The following is a 26,951-nucleotide window of genomic DNA, read 5'->3' as shown; positions in this document are numbered from 1 at the left end:
CCCCCCCCCCCCCTCTCGCGTCTTCTTGCATGACAGGGCAAAGTGCATGGGCTACTCGTAACATTATGTAACGCGCTCTCATTTCTATACCCACGATTATGGGAATTATGATGATGTATCCTCGGAACGTTCGCATCAAGCCCGGCAGGAATTGCGGGCATCGACATGCACAAGCATCTCACGCTGATTTAAAGGCGGGATAGACACGCACAAACCCACTCTACATCTTTCCTGTGATGCCAACAAATTAAATGCTCAGTTTTGATGGACACAGTCGGAAAGGTTTTAAGTTAGCATTATCTTCTACTGCGTGGGCTCGAATTACTATTAGATCTAGTAGTAAGGTGACTATTGTGATGCAGCGTACTGCACGCAACAATCACCCTGCTGTAGTATTAAAGAGTGTCAATCGATATTTAAGCCTTATTAGATTTATTGTTTGGACAATTTTCTTTTTATTCTTATTGTGTTGATGAGGTGTACCTAATGTTGTGGGCAGTGACATCATCCAGGGAATGACATCATTTTATAAGCACAGAAAGAATATGAGGAGATATTTGTGTGGTGGCAGTGAAGTCAATTTCACAACAAGCAGCACTTTGTTAGATTGTGAACAATTTGTAAAAACAGCTCCAAGCTTTTTCTTGCCAATTCCAGTTGAAGTCAAACGAAACAAACAATGAAGAAAATTGCATACGCAGAAAAAGGGTTTCTGTACAAAATCAAATTATCTGGATTCAGATACTTTTTAAACAGATGCGTAGTCAATTGATGAAATAAAATTCAGTTAAGTCAACACGTTTTTTTCTTCAGTTTAGCTTTACCTTAGTGGTCTGTTTAGCCTAATCCTGCAGATGGGTTAACGTTTTCAGCATCTGATATCTGAACACAAATAGTGGAGCAAGACATGTAGACAGACAATATAACAATACTCAAATGAATGTGTTTGTCCATTGCAAAAAATACTAATACTACTGCAGCTTTCTGAGGCAGTTGTGAAACTACAATTATTACTAGCTACTATACTAGTTAATCTGTAGGATTTTTTGTGTCACCCAAGATTTCATGTAGAGGGTACAGTTAAAAAGAGCATCCTTTGCACCGGTGTCATCAGGCGCCAGAGATGCACAGCAACGTGTCGTCATCATAGTTGTGGAAATTCACTCCATGCCTCCCAATGACTTTGCCAAGTGGAACCATATTAGTTCAAGAATAAGCAACCTAAAATTTAATTTTGAGGCGTGACACATGTTAATAGACTTTCAAGACGCATTTAACAAAACTTACCATTAAACATCTCTCAGTGAGGTAGGATAAAAACCATTTAGTGTAATGAAAAGTCATTATTTGTCTGACCTTCTCAATATCGCATGTGAATGAGGTCCAATGTGTTGTGATGATGTGCCAACAGGACAAATGTCATCCGCATAGGTCAGCACGCTGATCACCTGACCTGTACCTTGACAGCCATGTCCATGAATATTGTGACTCTGAGAGGTCAAGATGCGCTCTTGACAAATGCCAATAGCAGTCTGTTGGCTTTTGTGTTTACGAGTGCAAAGTCATAGTGCAGCTCTAATACGCAAATGCTGACATTTTAGAGCAGAGGTGTGATTTAAATTAACATAAGGGGGAGGTCAAGTTCTTGGAAATGAATGCAAGCCCGTATAGTTGCTTTGTGTGAATAAAACTCACCTCATCAATTAGGAAACGTCGCCTTATGTAATAAGTTGTCAACTTTGACATTTGAATTTACCAGTGTGATGAGATTCTTAAAACTGCAAAACTTTACTTATGTTCAGTCAGTATTTTTTGTGCGACTGAGTTACCAGTGTTTACGAGGGAAAAGCACTTTTTAAAAAGCTGTTTCGAGCTGTTTAGTGCCACTCCTAGTTGAAGTATACTGTCAAACATAAAACAAGGTGAATTACTGTACGCATTGTGTGTTTAAAAACAACCACGTAAATGGGCTTAATGCTAATACATGATAGGCAAAGCCATAGACGGGCTAATCAATAGCATCAACGTTGCGGTGCGATAGCCTTTTAGGCAATGGATATTTGAACACAAATGGTGGAGCAGCACATGTTGACAGATAATACAAGACTAGATTCTTTATCTTCAGTGAAGAGCTACTAAGGCTTATTGAGGAGCTGAAATGTCTCCCATCTATATCTGTGTCTGTATTATACTGCCCCTAGAAAGTACCCATCAGAAGGAAGATCACAATGTCCATTGAATTAAAACACAAAATGTGACACAAAGTGATATCCGTACATTGCATTTAATTATATAATTCTGTGAGTTTTAACATGTTCATTCCTTTGTGATTGTCCACAGCGTAACATGAAGCGAGTCGGGAGTCGCGGCTGCTTGACAAGAAAGAACAGATTCGGATCCCGGGAACGCGACTGGCTGAGGAGCGACACCCAGCGAGGCTGCGTGTGTCTCTATGGCGGCACGGTGGACCCCCAATTACCTGCCTCTGGACCCCAGGCCTTCTCCGCTCTTCAGCCTGACCTGCAGCTGGTGCTCTGCTCCACCAGCACCACAGTGGAAGAGATGTGCGCCCAGAGGGATGGACAGGGCCTCTTTGTTCAACTGCATGGAGATCTACTCAGGTAAATACATATTCATCTCGGCAGCGTTGCTCTTTCTTTACGGGCTCGTTCAAGATGGCGGATAGGCTGAGTGGCTCCACTTTATAGTCCTGGGCTGATGCACTTAAATTGCCTCTCTGTCTGCCAGTAAGACCTGATCCATTTAAAATTAATAACAGAAATCTCCAAGATTTAAAACCAGGATATTGCTGACATTGGATTACCTTTGTATACCGTACTGGGATTGCGACTTGATGGTTTGTTTGTTTATTTACTCTCTTAGTGCTCTACCTGGAGAGCTGTTTTTAAAATCTACAAAAAGAAGAACAGTATATTCTTTGGGAATAAAAAAAGATATAAGTTTTTAGTCCTAATGAAAAAAGTCTTATAAAGTCAATTGCTTGGCAAATGGTAGAGGCATTTCTCAAGACACCTGGTAACTGTTTTAAAGTGTGAAAAACACCACACAATGTGTCTCCTTTAACAGAGGACATCCACCCATCCTGGTCATTGTTCTATTTCTGGGGCTTCTCTAAGTGTGTTGTGGACCAAAATGACGGGTAACGCCAACCGGTCGGTCTCAGGCCAGGTTTCGGTTTCCTCCCACTTGCTCATGCCCAAAACGTTTTCCAAACGGGAGACTCCCAGAATTCTCGATCGCCTCCTCCCAAAGAGACAGAGAAGGCACACTAGGACAAGTGGCCTAGTAAAGCAGCCTGACTAATACATTGAGGTCAGGAGTCTCATCCATCTTCACTTTGTATGTACGGGCTGCAACTGCAGGACCTTGTGGCACTTTTGAGGGCTATAAAATGTTCTGACAAATCTCACTCTCCAACTGGTTTTAATATGCATGCCATACATGAATAAATCACACTTCCATTAAAACTTTTCTTGTACAGTAATTAAAGCCGCAGGAAAATGTCAAATTCTCGCTGCACCTCACCGGAACTTATTTAGCATCACTGGACACAAGTGAAAATAACAACAAGTGTGTATACCCTCCTAGTTATCAGAGAGTGTGCAGACTTGTCCAACAAATATTATCAGTTCTTTATTTTAACTTGCTTTTCCCCCTGATTTGAATATGTTATAGCCAGGTCACATAAATGGCGGAAAGTTTTTCAAATATTCTCTCTCTTGGTTTTTGATTTCATAAAAAAAAAACGGCATTTCAACAAGGGTGTGTAGACTTTTCTTATGTCCACTGTATATGTAATTTCTATTGCAAAAATATAGAATTTGTTAAATAATAGTTTATTTGTATCTCTTAAAATTATAAAACGTCTGTACATATAAAAACATTAGTTCTGCATGTCATTGAAGTGAATGAGAATGTCAGCACGAGTGTACAGCTCATTCCAAAAATGATATTCAAATTGCAACATTTCCGTTGTATGTTTTTGTCAGGGTGGGTCAGATGTTCAATGTTGTTGTTTTTTTTTATTCAGCAGATTTCCACTTGTGCAAATATTGTTCTATTTCTAATGAAAAGCACAACACAATGAAAATAAAGTCCTTTCCCTCTCCTACGAAACAACAACATGCTGCTTACTGTGAGGTATTCAGCTCACCCGCTGTCTTCATAACAGCTCCAAAAGTCCTCCATGCACGTTTATTGTATTTATATTTCCTGTTGTCATCCTGCTTTGTGCTTGCGTTCTGCCGCAGGAGGCTGGAGCCTACCGAGCGTCCTCTCCAGATGCTTTACGACTATCTGGCCGTTATGGGCTACGCCGACCCGGTGCGTGTGCAGCACGAGGCTGCCAATTCAGACCTCAGCTGCTTGATCCGCTTCTACAGCGGTGAGTACCGACCCACGGGGCCCATCATCATCACCGGCATCATCATCCATCTTCATTGTCTGTTCATGATAGCGGTCCGGTTTCCTCTGATGGGGAGAAAGGGGCCAGCCGAGCAAAGGTTGAGTGGAGTTACTCGCTTTGGCATTGTTATTCTTACAAAGGTATTGTTGTTCATGCAGTTCTCCGATTGGATCTTGTTCAAATATGTGAGTGTGGCTAATGGTGTGGCTAATGAAGTGCTTGACCTTTAGTGACCTAAACATTCCTAATTTGCACTACTCAGCCCTCCTGTAGGCTGCCTCATTACTATAGATGGTTTTGTCCCTTATAAGCCAATGTACGTTCCCTTGTTTCTGGCAATGGGGAGTCAAACAAATCATGTAACATACCGTACCACAACTGCTTTGCATTTGTAGCTGAATTTAATTTATCAGGTTTTGAAGTTTTATTTTCCTTGATTATTCCAGTAAGATGCTGCCAAGGTTAGGGTAGCAACATATTTAAAGAATAAATTAGTTTCTTCCGCCAAGGGTGAAGAAGAGAGTTTTTATTAAATCACTATTCTTAGAAATCAGTCTTTGTGGAGCTCTTAAAAGCCTTAACTTATCCTAGAATATTTCCTTTTCTATTTATTTTTTTACACTAAATTTCTGAATTTCTTTATATTTTATATTCACATAATTTTTTTATATTACTATATGTGCACATAATTTAAATACAGGAATTGCTGTTTCTGCTGAGTCAGTGTAACACTACTTAATCTTTTTTTTAAACATAATGCACAGTAAATTTATTGCTGCGGTATCAGACGCAACGTACACAATTGCCTCCATGCATTTCAATGACAAGTCATCATTATGATTTACTCAAATTTCTATTTGATGTCAGTTTTTTTGTGGATGCACAGAATAGACTATAATATGTCTTTGGTTAATGTATTTTTTTTAAATTCATAAATTGCAACGCCAATTGGAATTATTCAGCCAGCCGTTGGTTGGGTCTGTGTACTCTACCGAGCTTCATTGTTGTATTTACCATCCATCCATTTTCTATACCACTTATTTTATATCTCTGTTTAAATGGATCATTTTCTGTTTAATGGAAAAATTCAAGTGGGATGGGCAATAAATACCTTGAAGCCTATAATTGCCACCATACAGTTCTCATATCTTGAATTTTAGGCGACTCACATCTCTAAAAAACTAAAACAAACATTCTTATCCTATGGTTGTTGTTTTTTGTCTTATTTGATAAAGAACGTCATGTTGAGCCTCCCCCACGTGTGGGCCTGCTGGGCTGCTCTGATGAGATGAAAACAAACAGTAATGATGGCTTAATGCTGACTTCATCAAAATCCTGCGAAAGAAAACAAAGGCAGGGGACCCGTGGGCCAGTGGTTGTGTAGGTCAGTCCTGTCCGTGCAGCTGTAGGGAGCTGGGCTGCTGTCATTTCATTTTGGTCCTCTTGGGCTGTGTTCTCGCTCGGCCGGCGTATTTGAGACCCACCGTCGCTATCCCACAATGAGTCATGTGGGAGAGGTGAGATCACAGCACATAAAGTAATGTTATTGATTTGGCCCCCAATCAAAGCATCAGTGTTTAATAAGTCGCATTGTTGACATATTTCTGACACACTAGAGCGTACTTAGTTGTTCTTATTACTCCGTCCCATTTGTACATGGATGGACCGGTTCTTATCAGATCCTAATCATAGTCTACCGCCTGTTAGGAAGGGCGATAGGCCCATTTGCAATATAGAGAAACCATTTGAAAGTTTTTTAGTTTGAAGTTCCAAAAAGTAACTTTACACCTTCCACACGCTTTGAATGCATTGAAACTTATTGAAACATATATTTGAAAGTATTCCTCAGCGCCTGTTTTCACTCTCTCACTGACATTCCCTTTGACAAAAATGAAATGGAAAAAAAGACTCTCGCCCACAAACTCGTTTCAAGCGCTTTATTTGTCATTCTCAGTTGACATTTATTGCAAAACTGACACATAAAAAAACAGAGAGTTAACCATTGCAAGCACTAAAATCCTCACCCAAACTGTATAAATTTGTCAAAAGAAACTCCATGAGCTTAATACTAACATATGATGGGAAACGCTAAACAAAATTGCTACTTAAAAACCTACAGATCAGTAATTCTTAGTGCAAGCAACAAAAGAGTTTCAATAAACCTTGCCGAACAAAATCCACTAGCTTAATGCGAACATATTATGCAAAACACCATAGACTAATTGAAATTAGTACCATCAATGATATCACGAGGGTGTGAAAGATGATTGGCGATATACGTAGATTCATAGAGAAAGCTTTGGATGACAATAATATGAATAAAAACTGCCAAGCAAAAAGCAGATGTACATTTTCAACTTCATACTGTATCAAATTAACAGTGAATAGACGAATGCAAATTAATGTAAAAATGAAATACAAATGGCCCCAAGCGCGAGAGGAGAATCCTATCATTTCTTGACAGCGCCTCCTAATGTGATGTGTCTGTGATAGTTTTTCTTTGGTTTGGAAAAAACATACATACTTTCCTTTAGAAATACAGAAACAATAGTTGAAAGTGAGTGGATAGTGATTAATGTGAAAGTTAACCAGTTTAACCTCAACCCCAAACACTGCAAGTTTTTGTCATCCTTTCAGTTCGCTGGGGTGTAGTCAATCACTTTTTCTGCCACCCGGATGTATCGTGGCGCAGATTGTTTGCAAACCTCATAAAATTCTGTGTAATATTATCTTTTTAGACAACTTAAGTCCAGTTTTTAAAGAGCAACAAAGTCCAACCAAGAGGAGGCACGTGACCGAACCTTTTCAGTGTCAGCAAAGGCGTTACTATTCTGAGTGTGACTTCTAAGTGCTTGTCAGTTGCCTTGAAATAATCCATTGTATGATTTAAAAAAAGATTTGAATGGTATAAATATCATCCAGATAGAAAGATGGGTTTCCAGGAAACGAGACCAAGACAAAATTATTCGCGGCGAAGTGATGATGAATTTGCGGTGTCCTTTGCAAGGTCTTAATTGAGCTAAAATAAAATTTTGGGGATACAATATAGACCGAATTCTTGGGACTCATTGATACATGGGGACTAAATCGCGAAGAGTTGCCAAGTGTAACTTTTTGGGGGATCAACTCTTGTCTACTTAGTCACGTTCAACCACATTGCTTGGTGGGCAGTCCTTAGATATCGGGGTATGGCTCTCCTTTTTTTCCCCCCACTTCATTTGAATCTGACATTCAGATTTTGGCTTGCAACAACACAATTATACTAAAAACAATGAATATATACGTTTTTTTGGTGTATATGAATGGATGGACTGTAAACATGACTATCTCAGGGGAGCTGCTGCTCAGAGGTGACACTCTTCCCCCGTCGTTGGGAGGGCGTTTTGCACAGGGTGACAATTAGTCTGCCGGGCCCCATCTGTCATCGCGCTCTCTCCTCCGACCCTGCATACGCTTTGATAAACAGCCTTGTGCAACATCCACTGACTTTTAACCCACTTTAAGCCCCATGGAGTCGACTTTATTTGCAGTCATGAAGCAGGAGGTAGAGGTTTACTAGCTCGGACTGGACTTTGATTTGGACAACAAGCATATATCCATAGCAACTAATAACACCGCAGACCTCTGGGGACAAAACTTGTTTTAGAGTTGGCGCTTTATGGTTAGGACACATTGTGTAAGGCAACTAATGCTTTTCAGATGTGTTGATAGGGTCATGCACGAAGCTAGCATGGTGTGAGTATCATGTGTCCAATGCACATGTAGATGTAGAAATGACCTGTGTTTCCCAACTTCTATGAGAACAAGGCACACATTTTACATTGTTCTCACTAGTATGAAAATTTACTCCTCTAGTTGAAAGACTGTCTTGGTAACGTCCCCTCCACTACTGCCTGACATTCCTGCACAATAGTAATCCAGTGTTGGCATACTACTAAGATGTTACTAGTGATGCACAGCTGGTAAATAGTTGATGCAACTAGTTTGGGTGAAAATGGCTCGAAATGATGCATCAACAATCAAAATACTCGTCAATTAATGTGCTGATCAAATAACTATCGATTCATTTTGGCACCTCACATTCATTCAGGTAGTGTATCTCACCCATCCACAAATGACCATAAATAATATGTCACGCAAAAGTAACGAGCAGCTATAAGGATGTAATGTTGATTTTTGAAGGCAAAAGAGTAAGAATGCTGCATGTAATAAGAGAAGCAGGAGGTCATTGCTCATCCAAGTCCATTTATACCACAAATACTGTAAATCATATGCGGATAATTAGAGATGATGGCATTTGGGTGAAAGCTGTTTTGGAACAAGGCCCTGTATCCGTTTTTAAAGGCTTAGACAGCAAGAGAAGTGGGTCCAGGCGAGGCTTCTCCTCACTCAAATGAGTTTAGGGCTCTCTGGAGAGTTGTTGCTGTGTGTGTGATGCTGAACAGTTGGTGCAGTGTGCCGTAATGTTGTTTGTTCACACACTCTCCACTGATCCCCACTAATGAAGTGAGGTGAAGGTAGCAGGATTGATTTTTTTTTTCTTCGCACCAATCTATTGCTCATTGGTACTTCATATATAGATATAGATATATAAAATAGTTATAAAATAGTTTTGATCCATTCCATGAAGATGCTCGTGACCACCGGGGGCAGTATAACACAATCATGCACACACAAATGAAGAAGTTACAGCACTATGTACTATTCTACTATCACTGCCACTACTACTACAACTACTACTAACTACTACTACTACTACTACTGCTACTCCTACTACTGCTACTACTGCTACTTGTTTTTCGCAGATGATAAAGAATATATGCCTGTGGTGTTTTTCATATGTTCTCATAAAGATAATAGATCATAAGTCAAAAGGTTGTTTTACACAAGTGGTTGACTACTACTAATCCATAAGTATCTTCTACATAAAAAAATTCAATAAATTGTCAGCCCAACAAAGTGACATTTTTGAATAGTCCTCCGCTGTGCAAACACATCATCCAAACATTATATTGAAAGCAGTGTTGAATTTAACCTTGAGGTATTAAAATCATTACCGCAAAAAAACAACATGAACCTGTAAAAAAACAATTCATCCATTGTAGAGCACTCTATTGTGGCGTGAAGGAAGAGTCGCTGCCGTAGATGTGCCTGGCAGACAGTTTGTTGTCATAAGCTCTTTTGCTCAGTCATAATCACTTTTGCTGGCGTAGGAAGACAGGCTTTCCTTGCTGTTGGACGTCCTTGACAAGGAAAAATGAAGGTGGATGAAAAAAGGATGTTTTCTAGTCAATCACAGCCTCTGAGTGGGAAGACATTTCAAAGAAAATTAAGGAAAGCTGTTGGAGCAGTCATTCTGTATTCTTGATCTATTAGTAGTACTTTTTGTCTTCTCTAGTAAGACAATTCAACGCTCTAGTTGATGACTAGTAACATCTTTTCTGTCATTAGTGCCTGCTAGAATACAGCTCTAAGTATATAATAGCCTCCTGGGCATTTTAGTCGCACCAAAATGCCCACTTAGTTATTTTGCCTCACTTGCCTATTTTACCTCATAAGTTACAAGCAACAGCTTGTAACTTATTGTTGGGAGTTTACTGTGGTTTTGTTCTCTTGCTGCGCATTACAGCATCTGTTATTTGAAGGCGAGGCTTCCTGTGCATGAGAGAGATGTTTGTGGTTCTGCACTAACCCTGTCAGTGTGTACGTTCTCACTCTCTCGCTCTTTCTCTCTCGCTCTCTTTATGTGTCTTTCCTCAGAGCGACCCGTGAATGCGGACCAGCAGGAGCGCACCCTATTGAAGGGTGTGTTCAGCGTCCGGAAGGGCAAGACGCAGCTGCACAAGTGGGCCGAGCGACAGGTCATTCTCTGCGGAACGTGCCTCATTGTGGCTTCCGTCAAAGACAGCCTAACCGGCAAGATGCACATCCTGCCCCTGGTGGGCGGGAAGGTGAGTGCCCAGTTCAAGAAATTGCTAGCTGAATGCATTTACTAACGTAATGATGCCTGGTGGCCGGAATATCCTCCCCAGCTGGTTGCTGACGAAACAACGAGGCACTCTAAAGCGGCCACTCCAACGCAAGGCCCATGTCCACATGCTCTTTGTAAAATTGGGCTTAAAAACAATCCTCTTCACCCCTTCTCCTTCTGCCTGTCTTCTCATCATATACACGCACGAGTTGCTGACAATGAGTCACTCTGAAGTCGCAATGACAGTCGATCTTTTTTATGATGTGTGTTTATGTTCAGGTGGAGGAGGTGAAAAGGAGACAAAACTGTCTGATGTTCAGCTCGGCCGGATCGCAGGCTCAGACTTACTTTGTCAACTTCGACACGTTGGCCGACTACCAGAGATGGCATCGACAGGCATCCAAAGTAAGATGCCAAACTAAATAATAACACATTATTCATGTCATGACATCATTATTATACCAAGCACTTTTCCTCCTCTGTTTGTTAGCAGTTGCCACCAACTTGAAACTGTAAGAAAAATCTTAAATCTACTTAATTTTACTTCATCAATTTAGTGCAAATTTAATCACCTTGATCTAGTTTGAATATTTTGTATATGACAAAAACCTGGTATTTGAACAGGGGTGTGTAGACTTTTTAAATCCACTAAATGCCCTGTCCTCCATTATTGTCCTTATCCATTATTTGTCTGTCCATTCAGCTGCTCTTTAGTGCAATATTGAGTGTGCATGTGTGGCTTTGCTTTGTCTCACTGAATGTCTCTTGCGCTTTAGCTCTTTCTTGTAGCCAAGCAGATGTTGTGAGCGTATCCTCTGAGGTACAGGCATCTTATGATGGTGGCCATGAGAGACGACAGCCAATAGAACCTAAAAAAAAAAAGAATCCAATTAGTTGCAGATTCACTCTGTCTTTCTCTTTGCCATGTCCGTATGGATTTCTGTACAGTCTTAGAGTCCTCTGGATTTACATAGACGTGGACGAAAGGTTGTTTCTGAGGAGATAAGCTCATTAATGAACGGGTTGGACGAATAACCACCTTGCATTTGGTGGCTAATTAAAGAAATGAAAAACTTCCATACCTCTGACCTCAATGACAGTGTCAAGCAAGAAAGAGTAAGGCAATGAACTGTCTGGTCTATTTTTTTTATTATTATTCATAAAGCAATTCAATATTTTGGCAGAAATTCACACTAGGGAAGCATTCTACTCTGGAAAGAAATGTTAGTTGAACTCAAAATGTCAAGGCAACAAACTTCGATAACGTTTCTGAAGCTGTAAGTTTTGCTGTTGTGTCTTTCCTGCAACAAAGATATTTTACAGAACGATTGTCCCTTCTTTTGAGCCACAACTTAAAGATAGAAGTAAAAACAACTTGCCCGCTTTGTCGTGCTAACTAACATTTTGAAGTCAAATAACATAGTGGATTGTTATATTTCCACAGCCTCTGAAGGGTAGAATTTACCACACCAATTAAGTCACATTGATGATTTAAGCATAATTATATCATAATATAGAGAAAGCAAAGCCCAAGGCATTACTCTACCAACAACTTTGTATCATGTACTACATTGTATGTACGTTCTAAACAGATCTTCTGTAAATATTATTGGTCTGATTTCTGCATGCAGGTCAAAATCAGATGGTGAAATTAGCCATTAAACCATGAATTATGCAGCAACATTAGCCTGCAAATTATTGTCGGACCTGGGTATATAGCCCTGTTTGGTCCACTGGGATGCAATGTGGCTTGCTATGACCATGCATAACTAGTGGGACTGTGGTATGAAGTAGGCTATCTTTCATTGAAGCTGTTGTGCATTGTGTAGCCAGTCTCGTCTATCGCAGGGCTTCAATTATTTAGACTCGCAATGTTTTCTTTCTTTCTCCCTTCAGTCAATCTATTGCTCCACTCTCATATCACCTAATTAGTCTCATCTATTTTAAAAGCAGTTGCTCTTCAAGAGAGAGCGTCGGAGCGTTTGTGTGGGAGATGAGCAGTTTTGTCTTTGTCATTTCCCAAATCAAGTTATATGTGATGTCATGCTCTTGTGAGCAGCCGGCCCATTTTCTGGCCCGCTGCTCAGGGTGCAGCCTCGCGGTTAATGCGGGACGATGTCCTCAGACTCATGCGGACCAGCATTGAACAACAACACGCAGGTCGGTTCTGACAAAAGTGCGCTAGCTAAATACTAAGACATAATGCTAAACACTACAGTTAACAAAACTAGCGTCAATATTTTGTTAGTTACATCCCCTAAGCAATGGATATTTGAAAACAAATGTAGCCACACATTTTGGCATAAAATATAAGAATACTCACAGGCATATATTCTTTATCATCTGAGAAGAGCAACTAATATAACTGGATTTTACTGGGTTGCTTACTTGTGAAACTCTTCTCTGTTGTTTAATTATTCACTTTATTTTATTACATTATATTATTATTAATGGATGCATTAATAAAGTACAATACATTAAAAAAAGTGCTACAAAAATGTCTGTGTTTTCAAGGTGGTATCACAGACAGTCAGCCTGGTGGACCTGTCGTGCTACAGTCTGGAGGCAGTGCCTGAGTATCTGTTCTACAGCCAAGACGTCACCCACCTCAACCTGCGGCACAATTTCATGAGCCTGCTGGGGCCTGGAGGTCTACTCCACCTCCCTAGGTAAGAACTTCACCAAAATATCGTTGACATGATGGTTTAGCATAGGACAATGAACCTAATTCAAATTGGCATTGCAATGTAGTAGAATGGATCTATGATTTGTTGTTACTTCTTTTTTTTTTGTAACATATGTGTAATATACAAATGTAATGCACGTTTATCAAATCAAAGTGATGAAGCAATGAAAAAAATAATACATGCAAGAGAATTATAAAAATAATAATGGCATATTCATTTGTAAGGTAGTGGGGGGAAAACACGATGTGAGTTTAGCTACAAAATTACATAAACCCTTGCTCCATTTTTGCTCCTCTTATTTATTATGTTATTTGTTTATTATTTATTCATCACTCTTATTTATTCATTGTTTGTGCCTTCTTGTTTTTATTTTTTGTGTATGTATATTGTGTACTATGTCCTGTCACCGTGGGATAGTGGGAACGTAATTTCGATTTCTTTGTGTGTCTTGACATGTGAAGAAATTGACAATAAAGCAGACTTTGACTTTGACGGGGATCAGACTACCTTAAAATGACATTAGAGATTAGAACAATCATTATTTTGCTTGAAGTTGCAATAAAGACTACAAAGATTTCATTTCTCCAGTTTGATTAAGATTTCAAACGTAGTCTTTTATCGGAAATTGGGTTTTTCAGAACAGGCTATCAGTATATATATAAATCATCTAAAAATGTCCCCATTTGCTCCCATCTAGGCTATTAAATGTACATCATGCTGTGCTTCCTTACACTTTAATTGCCATATTTTGTTCTTGGAACTTATGTGCAGTACAGAAACACTCACTGGAAACCTTTTTAGAGACGCACGCTTTCCCTGACATGAAGTGGGAGTGAAAAACAAAGTCCTTGATCCTTTTTCAATCAGACAAACACACATACAAAATGAGAACTGGGAGGTAATTCTGCTCACTTGATCCTTAGGTTCTCTCAGTTGAAGAGCTTGAACTTGTCTCACAACCGTCTGGGTGTTTTCCCTGAATGTGTGTGTGAGATCCTCAGCCTCACAGAGCTTTGCCTCTCCTGCAACAATCTCCACACCGTGCCCGTGCAAATCGGCAACCTACAAAGGTGACCCACACGTACAAGGCACAGTGCTACTATTTGGCACAAGTAGTCTTTTTACTGTTAAGTTTGTACTTTTGATACATAACATTTCAATTAGTAGCAATACTTTTACTTCTGACCTACTTTTCTTTGGTTCCCTTCCTGTGATGTAGCCTCCAAACGCTGTCTTTGGATGGAAACCACTTGAGCTCTCTGCCTGCTGAGCTGGGCGGACTGTCCCAGCTCAGCAGTCTCGGCCTCTCCTTCAACGACTTCAATCACATCCCCCCAGTGCTGGAGAGACTGAGTGCCGTGGACAAATTATCCATGGCAGGGAACCAAGTGATGTGTTTGGAGGTGTGTGCTCTGCTTAGAATGAGCCACCTGAAACACATTGACCTCAGGTAAGAATAAACAGCTCTTTGTCTCTCTCGAGGACCAGTACAAACCGAATCAAAACCTGGTCATTTAAAAAAACGACATCATAATCTTACCTTGCTAACAAAATATTAAGCTCCACTCTAGTACTGTAGGGGCCGATATTACAAAATGAAAGCACTGTCATACAAAGCAAGCAGTTTTTCACTAAAGCTCAAAATCTGATGGGTCATGGCTCCAGCTCGGCCCCAATGATATTGAACTTAGCTCCAAATGCGGTCCACAAGGGCTGCTAGCCTGCATGTTTTAGAAGTATAGGCATATGTTCATCCATTGTGTGTTGTCGTTTTGACGATTATTACTGCAGCTCACTGAGTAGATTTTGAAACAGGGCAGGATGGAATGGTTTAATGGCATTTCCATTCATTTCACTGAATAAAAATCGTTATTCCTAACGCTCCACTAGGTCTTCATTCTGGTTTGGATTTATTGCGCTTTAATGATAGAATGACAGTTTGTTTAGGGTATCATGTTTTTTTATTCCCTTCCTCACACCCCAGATCTTCCTAGAGCTGCACTTACTTGTATTTGTTGGCTCAGTGCTGCCTTTTGAAGAATGGCCCTTCATCGCTCATTGATTTCTTCTTCTTGCCCATATTTCCTTCTCTCGCTTGACCTGTGGCCTGCCCTCAGCTGATAACTCAACCAGAGCGCTACGATGGGATGTGGGTAAAATAATGAGCGGGTGTATCCGCAAGGACAAGGTGCATCTGTGATGAATTAGTGAGCAGGCGGCGTTCGTCGTGAAAGGGCAGTTGTTTATTCTTTTTTTTTTTTTTTACATGACATTTAGAAGAGAGCTTCCCGCACTTGACTGGAGGTAATGCGAATAAAAACAAGAGATAAAATCGTGCTGTCGAGTGAGTCGACGATCGAGGCAAAGACTTTTTATTCATCACGCAATAGTTGCAATGATCTTCCACATACTGTGCACCACTCGTTTTAGTAGTTGATCAAGAGAATGTAATCAAATATAGGCACGTCCTCATTTCCAGTTTTTCTTTTTGGCTGTCTCGTCTAGGCTAAATGGACTACGCTGTGTGAAAAGCGAGAGTCCAGAGGCGGTGACCCAGTTGACCCACCTGGACTTGAGGGACAACTGTTTAGACTCGCTGGACCTCACTTCCATCTGTAGCCTGGAGACTCTCCTCTGTCAGCGGAACCAGTTGCGGGCGCTGATGATCGACGGCTTCGCGCTCCGAATGCTCCACGCTGGCAGCAACCGTGAGTCTGGATTGTCCATTTCCTATCTGGACCTTCAGTGGGGACTTACTGGACATAATTAATAATCCAAATGCTCAGTAGTCTTTGTGTGTTGATGGCCTTGCATGGTCAGTTGGGAAAAGAAACTAAAGTGTTGGGGGTAAGATTAATTTCTATAGTACAGTTAGAGTTACATCAGCCAGCAATAATGATTATGAAGGCCCAGGGCAGATTAGATGGACATTTCAGCACATAAAGGCAGAAATCCAATCAGATGACAAAAAAAATTAGTGGATGTCTCACATCAGTGCACCTACCGTAGTGTCCAGTAAATGTCTGACAGAAGAGTGCTGAGACACTGCTAACTGCCGCCTCCATCTGCCTGCAGGCCTTAGCGCAGTCAGCGTGTACCCAGTCCCAAATCAACTGACATACTTGGATCTATCACAGTGAGTTCTGACTGTGAGCAATGTGTACCCATTGTTTATTTATTATATTAAGTGTACTTTATCAAATGAGTGTTTGTGTGTCTGTGCGAGACAGGAACATCCTGGAGCATCTACCAGACTGGGTGTGTGACTGCAGAAACATGGAGATGCTGGATGTCACGCACAATCTCCTCGCTGAGCTTCCATGCAGGTTAGGGTGCAATCATGGAGAGAACATACAAACTCCACATAGTAAGGTTCCAGTAGGGATTCACACCCAGAGCTTGTGACTGTGAGCCAGTGACTCTATCCACAATCCTTCCTTGTGCTGCCCTCATTCACAAGCACAGTCGTCATCTTCTGCGTAAAGCCAAGTTTCCATCCTTGAGTGTGTTGGCATTAGTTACAGCAGCTACTATGGAAATAGCGTGACACCCTAGAAGCATGACACACAGTAAACAAAAGGGAAAAATGATGAACATCCAAAAGTTTTTATTTTCTTGGCATGTGATTGCTGGTGACAACCACTTCATCCCGCAAAGTTTAGTTTAAATCCACAATGTTTTGCGTACCAAATTAACTACGTTGTACAGAACTATTTTGGCACCCTTGTCTTGTGATACCAGCCAGGCAGATGCCGTATGTAATGAGTGGAACACAAAGTAAGCTGATGAGTTCAGGAGCATCATTTAGACTAAAGTAGTGCCTTGCCTCCATCTTGTGGCATCTTAGTGCCATTTTAGTGCCAAGGAACTATGTTGAATTGAGTTGAGGAGCTTTATTTAGACAAAAGTAGTGTTTTTCTGCCATCTTGGTGCCATTTTGAATCCAAAGACAGTATCTTGTAGTGGGTTCAGGTGCTTCGTTTCGATAAGAGTAGTGTGTTGCCACCATCTTGTGACAATTTGCTGCTAAGGAACTATGTTGCCACATGAGGAGCTTTATTCTGACAAAAATAGTACTTTGCTGCCATCATGTGGCATCCACTGGCAATTTTGAACAATGGCACGTGAAAAAACAACTGTGTTGAACCAAGCTAGTCTTCCCATTCATTAGTTGGAATTGCGACATGCACTGCTGCAAATAGCAAAAACCTGTGAGTAATTGACGACCCGTCAAAAAGAATACAAATTGTCAATAAATGCCACAAGATGTTGCCAAACTTCTTAGAATGATTCAACCTGACCACAAATAGTGAGTTTTTAATTTTTCACCAACTAACAAGGGATTGTTTCCCCCCAAATTCTGCAAATGGATGCATTTACAAATGCCAAACCGTGAATGTGTTCTTTGTGACAGGTTACTCAACAGCTTGAGTTTAAAGACCCTTCTAGCGGGGAACAATCACTTGCACAGATTGCCAGACTTGCTGGACCACATCCCCTTGGAAGTCTTGGACCTTCAGCACAATAAGATAGGAGAACTACCGGAGAGTCTCTTCTTCAAGGCCTTGAAGTGAGTCCTGCTAATCTTTTGAAATCTTTCATCTCTGTGTACTATCGTTTTGGTTCAGTCATCATGGTTTGTCTGAGGTGCCAACCATTTCTTGTGTATGGAAGCATTGCGGTCTAGATGGATATACTAAACTGCAACGTGAGCTAGATTTAGCCGCCTGTTTCCTGTGAGCTAAATCACTTAACACCCATTAGTGCTCTAATGGACTTTTGCGTCTCAAATGCTGAGACGTAATCATGGCGGCGGATTCGCTATGCAGAATCCAAGCGACAAGAATGTTTGGAACCTCTCACCCAAAAAGTAGGGATCTTCCCTTGTTACATCAATAATAAGGGAGAGAACTGCCAATACATTGGGAGGCTGACTAATTCCGGCCCCTCATAGTATGTATGGCGCAAATAGCGTATACCTTGTGGTATGTAGTAAAATGTGTGTGTGAGTAAGATGATGGAGTGAATGACAAACTCAATGTGAAAAAAGCCACTGATGCTCAGCTCGAGCCGATGCGGTGAGTCAGCGTGTATTATTTTTCTATCAAATCCATTTTTTTTTGTTCTATATATCAACGTGTCACCAAAGCAAAATATCTTGCGTTTATGTCACTGCTCCTTTTTACGAAAGGTCATTTGCTACACTTTTTGTCAGAAACTAGTGATGCATGGAGCCAGTCTGTTTGGCTGTTTTCTTCGCTGTTTTCATTTTTTGTTTGAACTGCTAAGCGTGCAAAAAAAAAAAAAGTGGTGACTATTGTGTTTGCAATTCAAAAAACTCCTTGGCGTTATATAGTAGTATGAAGGTACCTGAAGGCTTCTGTTACAAAGACAATAGGGGCGGGGCTAGGGCGTCACAACTAGGTAAGTGGCTTCTTTTAAAAAACAAAAGTCCAGACTATAAGAAAAAAGTGACAATAAAAGCATTTTCACTCTTGGAGGCAGCACTTCATAAGCTTGCCAATTATGGTGCGCATCCGTGCATATGGCCAATGAGGCACATGGAGTGGAAACACAAATATGACTGAGAAGGGTTCAGTCTATTTCCAGAAAATGGCTAATAACAAAAGATTTACTTGATGAATTCATTTCACACTTGATGGGTGAGCAGCAAACCCTAGAGACCCAACTATTTGTATGTAAACCATTAAAAAGTATATTTCCATGATATGTCTCCTTTAATGAGGATTGTAGGAGAACACCAAGAACCTCACATTACATTTTTTATTCATAATGGGCAAAACAACTTTGGATAAAACTGCGTTGAACTCAACGTGAATGCTAGTATTAGAACCACCTCTCAATATCATTCAAAGCAAAGTACAAGATAAAAATAAGCATATTGTTACATTAATACCACTTATATTGGATGATTGTATTGGAGGTCGAAGCTGTTGCCGAGAAACTAATTAGCACTGCAATAATTCTCCCTTCCCTTCACAGTCTAAAACATTTAAATGCGTCAGCCAATAACATGGAAAGTATCCCTCCAAGCGGTCAATCAGATGACAGCTTAAGCACGCTGCAGGAGCTCTACCTGACCAGGAACAATCTCAATGAAAATTGTGGCGCTCTACTGGTAGGACATCACAACCTGAGGGTCCTGCACATGGCCTACAACCAGATGCTCTCCTTCCCTGCCAGGTTTGTTCAATTTGAGCCCGTTTTTGGCGTCTCTAGTGTTGTTTAGCACAAGTTGGCTATGTTTGTTTGACATTAGTAAGCTGAGTAAGCTGGAGCTGCTTGAGGAGCTCAACCTCAGTGGCAACAAACTGAAGAGCATCCCTTCCACGGTGTCCAGCTGCAAGAAACTGCACACTCTCATAGCGCACTCCAATCACATTAACGTCTTCCCAGAGATCCTTAACCTTCCTGAAATCAAGGTCAGACAGCTTTTAGGGATTTATATGTTAATTGCTTTTTTTTTTTTTGCACATTTGAAAAGTGGGTTATGTCCTGTATTTGCAGCTTGTGGATCTGAGCTGTAACGAGCTGACTGAGATCCAATTGCCCGAATCGCTACCGCCGAGCCTCCAGGAGTTGGATTTGACGGGCAACAGCAGCTTGATGCTGGAACACAAAACTCTCAATCTCTTCAAGTGAGTCACCCACCAAAATTCTTTTGCACCCTGCCTTAATGTCCCAGACGTGACTAGCTGTGTGCAAAGGGTGAGAACATTTTCCCGGCAAGGCAAGCTGGGGGGAGTTTTGGAAATATGATAAATTGGAATCTTTTGATGGAAATTGGTGGGATAGTATTAGAAAGGTACTGTATCAAATAAATAAATAAATAAATAAATAAATACAATTATAACAAATAAATAAATAAATACAATTATAACTAATAAATAAATAAATAAATACATACAATTAAAATAAACAAAAAATTCATATCCACAAATGTTTGTACATGAAACGTTCATAATTGAAGAATAGCCTATACTTAATTACCCAATATTTATTTCACTTCAGTAGAGCTAATACTTCAAATTTTGGCTTGAAGTTGGGTCACTTGTAAAGTAAGGTACGACTGTACTTACATGAAACCTATTTGTTTAAAGTCAGGATTGTACTAGAATTATATTTCCCCAAACTATATTTAGTTAGCCCTTTAAGAGCCAACCAACACTTTTGTAAATTCCTTCCAAATTTCTGTTAATCCCCATGGAAGGTTTGTGAAAACCTTGCAAGCCTAGATGTGAGATTGTTCTTAAAAGAATTTCATTGAGTCTTCAGCTCTATTTGTGGTGATGTACTAAAACTTATTGTATTGTATCTCCTGTTTAAAGTCACATCACCACATTGAAACTGGACCAGAAATCGACTGCAACGGGAGACTCACAAAACGCCTCGGCTCCGTGGAGCCACGGCTACTCTGAAATGAGTGGCCAAAGGAACAAGTGAGTCTTTCAACTCGTGTCAGAAAGTTATACTCTACTGTACATATTGCCAAATTATAATATCCATCTGAATAAGCGAATAAAGTCCATTTTCATTGTTAAATCTAAAAGTACATTGCCAAAAAGCTTTTTAAAGACATCTTTGTGTATCTGGATACAGTATGAATAAATTCGAAACTGCAAATCATCACAATAAAAACATGTATTTGAAGTGCGCATTTGAATTCAGTTGTCATGTTTGCAACAAGGTTGTGTGTGTCTGTACTGGCCATCGACCGACTTGGAGACAGCTTGGAAGCGTGCTACGGTATTTTTGACGGCGACCGCAATGAGGAAGTTCCTCGGCTGCTGCAGTGCACCATGGGTGACGTGCTGTGCGAGGAAGTACAACATTCCACGATTGACAGTGTGTATATGAGCAATACATTCCTAACATCACACAGGTTTGTGCAATTCCCCCAAATGTGATTTCTACGGTTTTAGTCCGTCTCTGACCACGGTTTGACCATCTGAACAGGAAACTAGGTACGGTCGGCCAGAAATTGGGTGCCTCTGCCTTGCTGTGTTATATTCACCACGAGTCCTCGGAGCCAGGAGGCTACCTCAGTGTGACCGTGGCCAACGTGGGGACCTGCCAGGCGGTGTTGTGTCGGGACGGTCGACCTGTCGCCCTCTCGAAGGTGTACAGCCTGGAGAACTGTACTGAAGAGATGGAAAGAGTTAAACTCAGCAAAGCCATCATCACTGAGGTAAATTTCAGATTCTAATGGGCCATTCAAACAACCTGATGTCACTGACTCAATGGAAGATCCTTTGAGCTTTTTTTTGATGCCCTGCTTAAGGTCCATGTGCTAGAACATTATTTGTCTGCACAATTCCGACCAATATTGGTGACTCATTGGTAAGAAACAACCTTAATCTTTGCTCCCTGCTCACCACGCATACCACTGCCCGCAATCGCCCTTCCAGCAGTTTTATGACCTGGATGACGGAGAATCTATACACAAATAAAAACATACTCTTAGACAGTGAGAGTTTTTCCTGAAATGCAGTCTGCTTGCCAGTGCGTATAGCTGAAGATAAAAATGTTTTATCCATCTTTCATATTTGTCTGGATATTCATAGTCACACGCGCCTTACCTCGAGGAATTTTCTGTTTTCTAGGATAACAAAGTGAGCGGTGTGACATGCTGCTCCCGCCTGCTGGGCTGCTCTTATCTGTCTCCCTGGGTGCTTCCGAAGCCCTGGGTGCACACCGAGCCGCTCTCATCCCAGGATGACTTCTTGATCCTGGGGAATCGCGCCTTGTTTGAGCACGTATCCTACCAGGAAGCCGTGTGCACGGTTCAGGCCGTGCGGGACCCGCGCGCTGCCGCCAAGAGGCTTTGCACGCTGGCCCAGAGCTACGGCTGCAAGGACAACATCGGGGCTGTAGTCGTGGCCTTGAACATCGCCGAGGACAGTTGCACTTGTGAGCCACACGTCTACACCCCTGAACCCCGGGGTCCTCCTCCCGTCCCTGTGACCGTATCTATGACGCCAGCCCCAAGTGACACGGGCACCTTGTCATCCACCAGCGGGGTGGTCTCCGAGTTCAACAGCGAGACGTCAGCGTCCGAGGTGGGCAGCGAGGCGGGCTCCACCGCCTCCGATGAGCACCCGACTTCGGGAGGCGCTCCGCGCCCCGAGAGACGTTGTAGCCTTCACCCCGCCGCGACGTCGTGCGGTATCATGGTGCCCGGCTCGGTCGGGCTGGGGAGCCACATGGCCCTGTTCCAGCGGCAACCTTCCTGTGCTACGTTCTCCAGCAACCACTCTGACAACGGTTTGGACAGCGACGACGAGACTCCGCTGGAGGGCGTCATCTCCAATGGCAGCAAGGTGGAAGTGGAGGTGGACATTCACTGCTGCGCTTTCCAGCTGCGGTCAGGGCCCCCCGAGAGTCTGAAGGAGGCAGACTTTGAAAAGCGAGGGTCCGATTATCCCAATGGCAAGACGCGCAGACAGAACAGCGTAGTGGTCTCGGCGACAAACGGCTGCCTGCTGGCGGTTTGTGGAAGAGAGATCGCAGACCTGAAGAAATCACCTTCAACTTCATGCCTGTTTGGGAAGAAGCTGCCCAACGGGTCCGTGGTGGCCCCCGAGGACAGTCATAATCTCATCGAGGTGGCCCTGGAGGCGCCGAAAAAGAAGTCTGGGTATTTCACCGCGCCGGCTCAGCAGGACCCGGACGACCAGCTGATTGTGCCTCCTTGTCTGGAGCAGGAAGTACGGGAGCAGTTAAAAGGCCAGAGCCCTCTCGTCTCAGCCCCCTCCGCACCCAACGCACCTCCTTCCTTAAAGGACGCGGTGTGGGATCAATCACAACCTCCTGCTCAATTTGCCCCAAGCTTGGTGCCAGGTCCTGCAGCGACCCCGATCGTAAAGCCCGAGGTCTATGATACTGCCTTGTAAAAGGGGAAACACAGCACAACTTGGCTGCCATGCTGTTATTGTGCCATCGCAGGAAAGCAGAGCCGATGTGTCCGTTGAGGAATTATTGGGGGGGAAGTTCTCGAACATGACTTTGTGACTCCAGCCTGAAACTGTCAAGCTTGTCATGTTCTTGGAAAATCACACTTTGTGCATGACTATGCTCAGTGCGGGTCATATTCTTCTAGTAAAAGTGCCTACTGCGGACGACTCAGCCTCAGAGTTCCCAGGCTACACGGCTGTTTTAGAGTAGAGCTGAACGAAGGCCGACACAGCTTGTCCTCCTCTTCCAGTAGCTTGTTAAAGGAAATACGGTTTACATTACGGATGCCATTCAGTGTCATATAGGCCCGTTTCCGTCAAACTTCAGTTCAGTTCACCAGACGCTGACGTGGTTTGTGTTTCCATTATGGGATTATGTGATCGTGTGGGTTGCCAATGCTCAGGAGGAGTCCTGGTTGCGCCTTCCAAACCCAAGGGTGTCTAAACTTTTTACACCTTGGAACGCATAAGGAAAAATTGAAGCATGGTGGGAGGAGGCACTTAGTTCAATACATTTAAAGGAAAAACAGCCTCAACTATGTGTCAGGTTTGTGTTATGGCTAACAGAGCTAATGAGTTTCCATGATTACCAACACTGTGTGGCGATTTCTTAACTTTTGATTATTATTGTTCATTTTGTTCCCATCACGACCCTTATTATCCTTCACGCTTTGGCCACCTCGAATCTAATCCGTGGACCTGGATTCCCCAGTCCCACCGAGCATTTATTAGCCTTTACGGCTGCAGTATTTCTTGCTTGTGAGCCAGAGCAAATACGATTTTGAAATTTAGCAACTTTGTCAATGTTATGCCCCAGATGAATGCCCGCCCATAATATGCTACTAATAATGTGACAGCAGAACAATAATCATGCCATCTTGGTTGGAAGGTCCCAAAAATGGATGCACATTACTGTACGCAAGTACCATAAATATATTTGTATTCCAAAACTGAACAAGACCAGACAAATATAAAAATCTAGTAGTCTTTAACAGTTTTAGCATTAAATTGTGAAAGTGCGAGAAACTGACAAAAAGGTTTAAAATCGATTTTTGATAGGTGGTGGATAGATGGTGGCAAAGCACTACTTTTGACTAAACAAAAAGAAAACTAAGCTCATTTCAGCATAGTTCCTTGGCACAAAAATGCCACAAGGTGCCTCCAAATACTTGCATTGCTTTGTTTTGTTTTTTTCAGCAAATAGAGGATAGGTTTCAAAAAGTGAATACACACAACTTGTCCATGAATTCAGTGTATACATATAAAGATTCCTTCTAGGAATTTCTAAACACCGTCTGATAATGCCAATAATGCTTTCCATTGTTTAACCTTTTAAACTACATTATTATTTTTTTTAAATTCCGAGGTATACATCTCAGAATGCAGGCCAACGACTCTCGGTTCCCGGTGCCAAAAGAGAAAGTGTATGTTCAGAAGACCAAAGTCCGGTAATTGCACATGCCAATTAGACATATTGTTTTGGCGTCATGGTGCAGTTGTGGCATTCCATAGTTTGACTTTCCAAAAGGAAAAAGAGCCATTGGTTGAATCCCACTCATGACATGTTTATTATCTCTGAAGCCTTAATTGTCTTTGTCTTGTTACTTGTCATCTTCAAGGATTCAACACTAATTACTGAAGCACTTTGTACTGAGTTGAGTATGTGAGAATGTAATCTACATTGTGTGCTTGAGTGATTTTGAGATCATGTAACCTACATAAGTGCTGAGAGCCCTTTATTTTCATACAGTTACAGTTCCCCTGCAGTAATCTTTTTTTTTTTTATATATATCATAAGCGCCATAAGCTAGCACGAATTGCAAAGCATTATCATTCAATATGAGGAACTAGACTTGGTTGAAATCCCTGCGCAACTGCACATCACAATGATTAATAAAATGTGAAACAAACTGAAGAGGCAGCGTTTGTATTATGTGAAGTAAACCGATATTTGCTGGAATCAATGAGGAAAAACGTGCACCACTCCTGACTATAAATAATGAGACCTTGTGCAAATAATAAATTAGTGACAATGCATTATAACAATGACTGTGCCAATCACATTTTTTTGCACCCGAGTCTAAGCCAAGTCACTTGATGTGTGTGTCGTTGTTATAAACGTAGAATGAGTGAAGACTACTGCGTAGTTCAATGGGGGGGCATGCGAGGTGTTTTTAGGCAGAAGTGTGGAGAGATGAAAATGAGTACATTACAAATGTTTTCCCACAAATGTTGCAAAACAATTACCATCTCCTCATTGTTCACACAGTGTGTATTAGTGGAACAATAAACAACAAAGATAATGTGGTGTACACACCCGTTTTTATCTTCTGATGTGTTTTTCTTCATCTGACACAATTTAAACTGCCTCTGATTAACCCCCCAAAAAACTCAGCTGATCTAGTCGGGCTTTTGCTAACATTTTTGTTTTGAGCAAACACTGACGGGTATTTGGAACTTTTCATAATTTATCTACCTCCACCTTAGGCCCCATTTGGAGAATAGTAAAATAGCCTCATAGCACGCTACTGCTTTGTTTTAAGTTTTTAGATCTTATTCCTATTTTTTTACATTTGAGCAAAGGTGTTTAGACTTTTTATATCCACTCTATTGCGATATGGTATCATTTTTGCAGCAACTAAACTTGCTTTAATCATTTAGTGAGTGTCATAAATTTAACAGATGAGTTTGGTTAGTTTGTTCCTCATTGAATGCCTGGACAGCATCCCTAATTTCCTTTTAAGAGAAATTCATATATATTATACAACATTAGAACTTAATATAAATCTTCTCTGTCCCCACGTTCAGCCAACACATTTGTATAGATGCAGGATGAGCGAGCACAGGGTAGTGGAGCACAGTCCAGTGCATTACTGACAATATTCCCTTTAACTCTTTAGTGGAGCGCGTCCAGTACCGAGTGTTCTTATTATGCCCATGTTGCATTATAATGGGAACCCATGTATAAACTTTTTTATGTTCCAAAATGTCTGTGTTTATGTGTAAAATGAAGCACATATGCTAGATGTGCAATAAATGTATGCATGTTGTTGTGAATACTGTGAGTGGAAATGATCCAAGACAGTGCGGTTGTTGTGACCTAAGTAGCCAGTGCTCAGTCTCCAAGTTCCGCTATGTATGCTATTTTCTAGAACGGCCTGAATATTTTTATTTTTATTGACACCACAAAGCTGATTTTTATTTTTTTTACTTCATTGCAAATGAATATTTCTCTATCTTCTATGGAATTTTAAATGATGGGGTCTCATTCTAGTACTGGATGTTGATGGATGTTGACAGCATGCCCTCATTATCACCGTAAAATATGTATAAACAATTTCCTTAATACAAAATTGGGTATATGTAATGTTTTACGTTTGCATGTGAACATGCAAATTGATGCTGCTGTTAACCTAATTTTAGGATACCTAATTAGAGCTTATAGGGAGAAGATGAAGCTACAATGAGAGGTCATGCAAGGCTAGGTTTAAAATCCTGCAAAGTAGCAATAAAATTAGGTTCTGAGTCTTTTTTTTTTTTTTGTCAGGCTCGACAAACATTTTATGGACATTTTACACAAAGATTTTTTTTTTTGTCTCATCTTTCATTCAGACATTTGTATTAAACTCCTGAATGTGATTAGCTATTTTCTGGCATTTGTGAAGAAGGGTCCATTTCAAGTTGTACACATAATTGTGCAGAAAATAAAGCCTTTACAATATAAAAAGGGTACCAGTTCCATATTTAGGTTAAAAGCTGAATACAGTACATCTGCTATCTGTTGGTGGAACAAGTAATGACAGCTTGAACTCGTAGATGCTCTGGCAGCTTGTCTTAAAGACCACTCAAGTTTATTATGTCGGGTAAAATGTGTGGCAAATGCTTACCACCTC

General features: G+C 41.2%; 1 protein-coding gene across 1 annotated transcript; it reads left to right on the top strand.

The window, feature by feature from the left end:
- Positions 1 to 2,340: 2,340 nt before the first annotated feature.
- On the top strand, positions 2,341 to 26,791 carry phlpp2 (PH domain and leucine rich repeat protein phosphatase 2). The gene is made up of 18 exons (XM_061276988.1): positions 2,341 to 2,621; positions 4,272 to 4,405; positions 10,187 to 10,377; positions 10,677 to 10,802; positions 12,912 to 13,066; positions 14,008 to 14,154; positions 14,304 to 14,534; positions 15,590 to 15,792; positions 16,160 to 16,220; positions 16,315 to 16,410; positions 17,499 to 17,654; positions 19,088 to 19,288; positions 19,365 to 19,527; positions 19,613 to 19,743; positions 20,434 to 20,544; positions 20,793 to 20,987; positions 21,062 to 21,293; positions 21,709 to 26,791. Exons 1-18 carry the CDS (start codon positions 2,347 to 2,349, stop codon positions 22,996 to 22,998), a joined length of 4,098 nt encoding a protein of 1,365 aa, XP_061132972.1. The 5' UTR covers positions 2,341 to 2,346; the 3' UTR covers positions 22,999 to 26,791.
- The last annotated feature ends 160 nt before the right edge of the window (positions 26,792 to 26,951 follow it).

The sequence above is a fragment of the Syngnathus typhle genome, linkage group LG4 (genome assembly GCF_033458585.1).
Source record: "Syngnathus typhle isolate RoL2023-S1 ecotype Sweden linkage group LG4, RoL_Styp_1.0, whole genome shotgun sequence".
NCBI lineage: Eukaryota > Metazoa > Chordata > Actinopteri > Syngnathiformes > Syngnathidae > Syngnathus > Syngnathus typhle.
The sequence above is the reverse complement of the archived record's forward strand: the minus strand, read 5'-3'. Positions and strand labels throughout refer to the sequence as shown.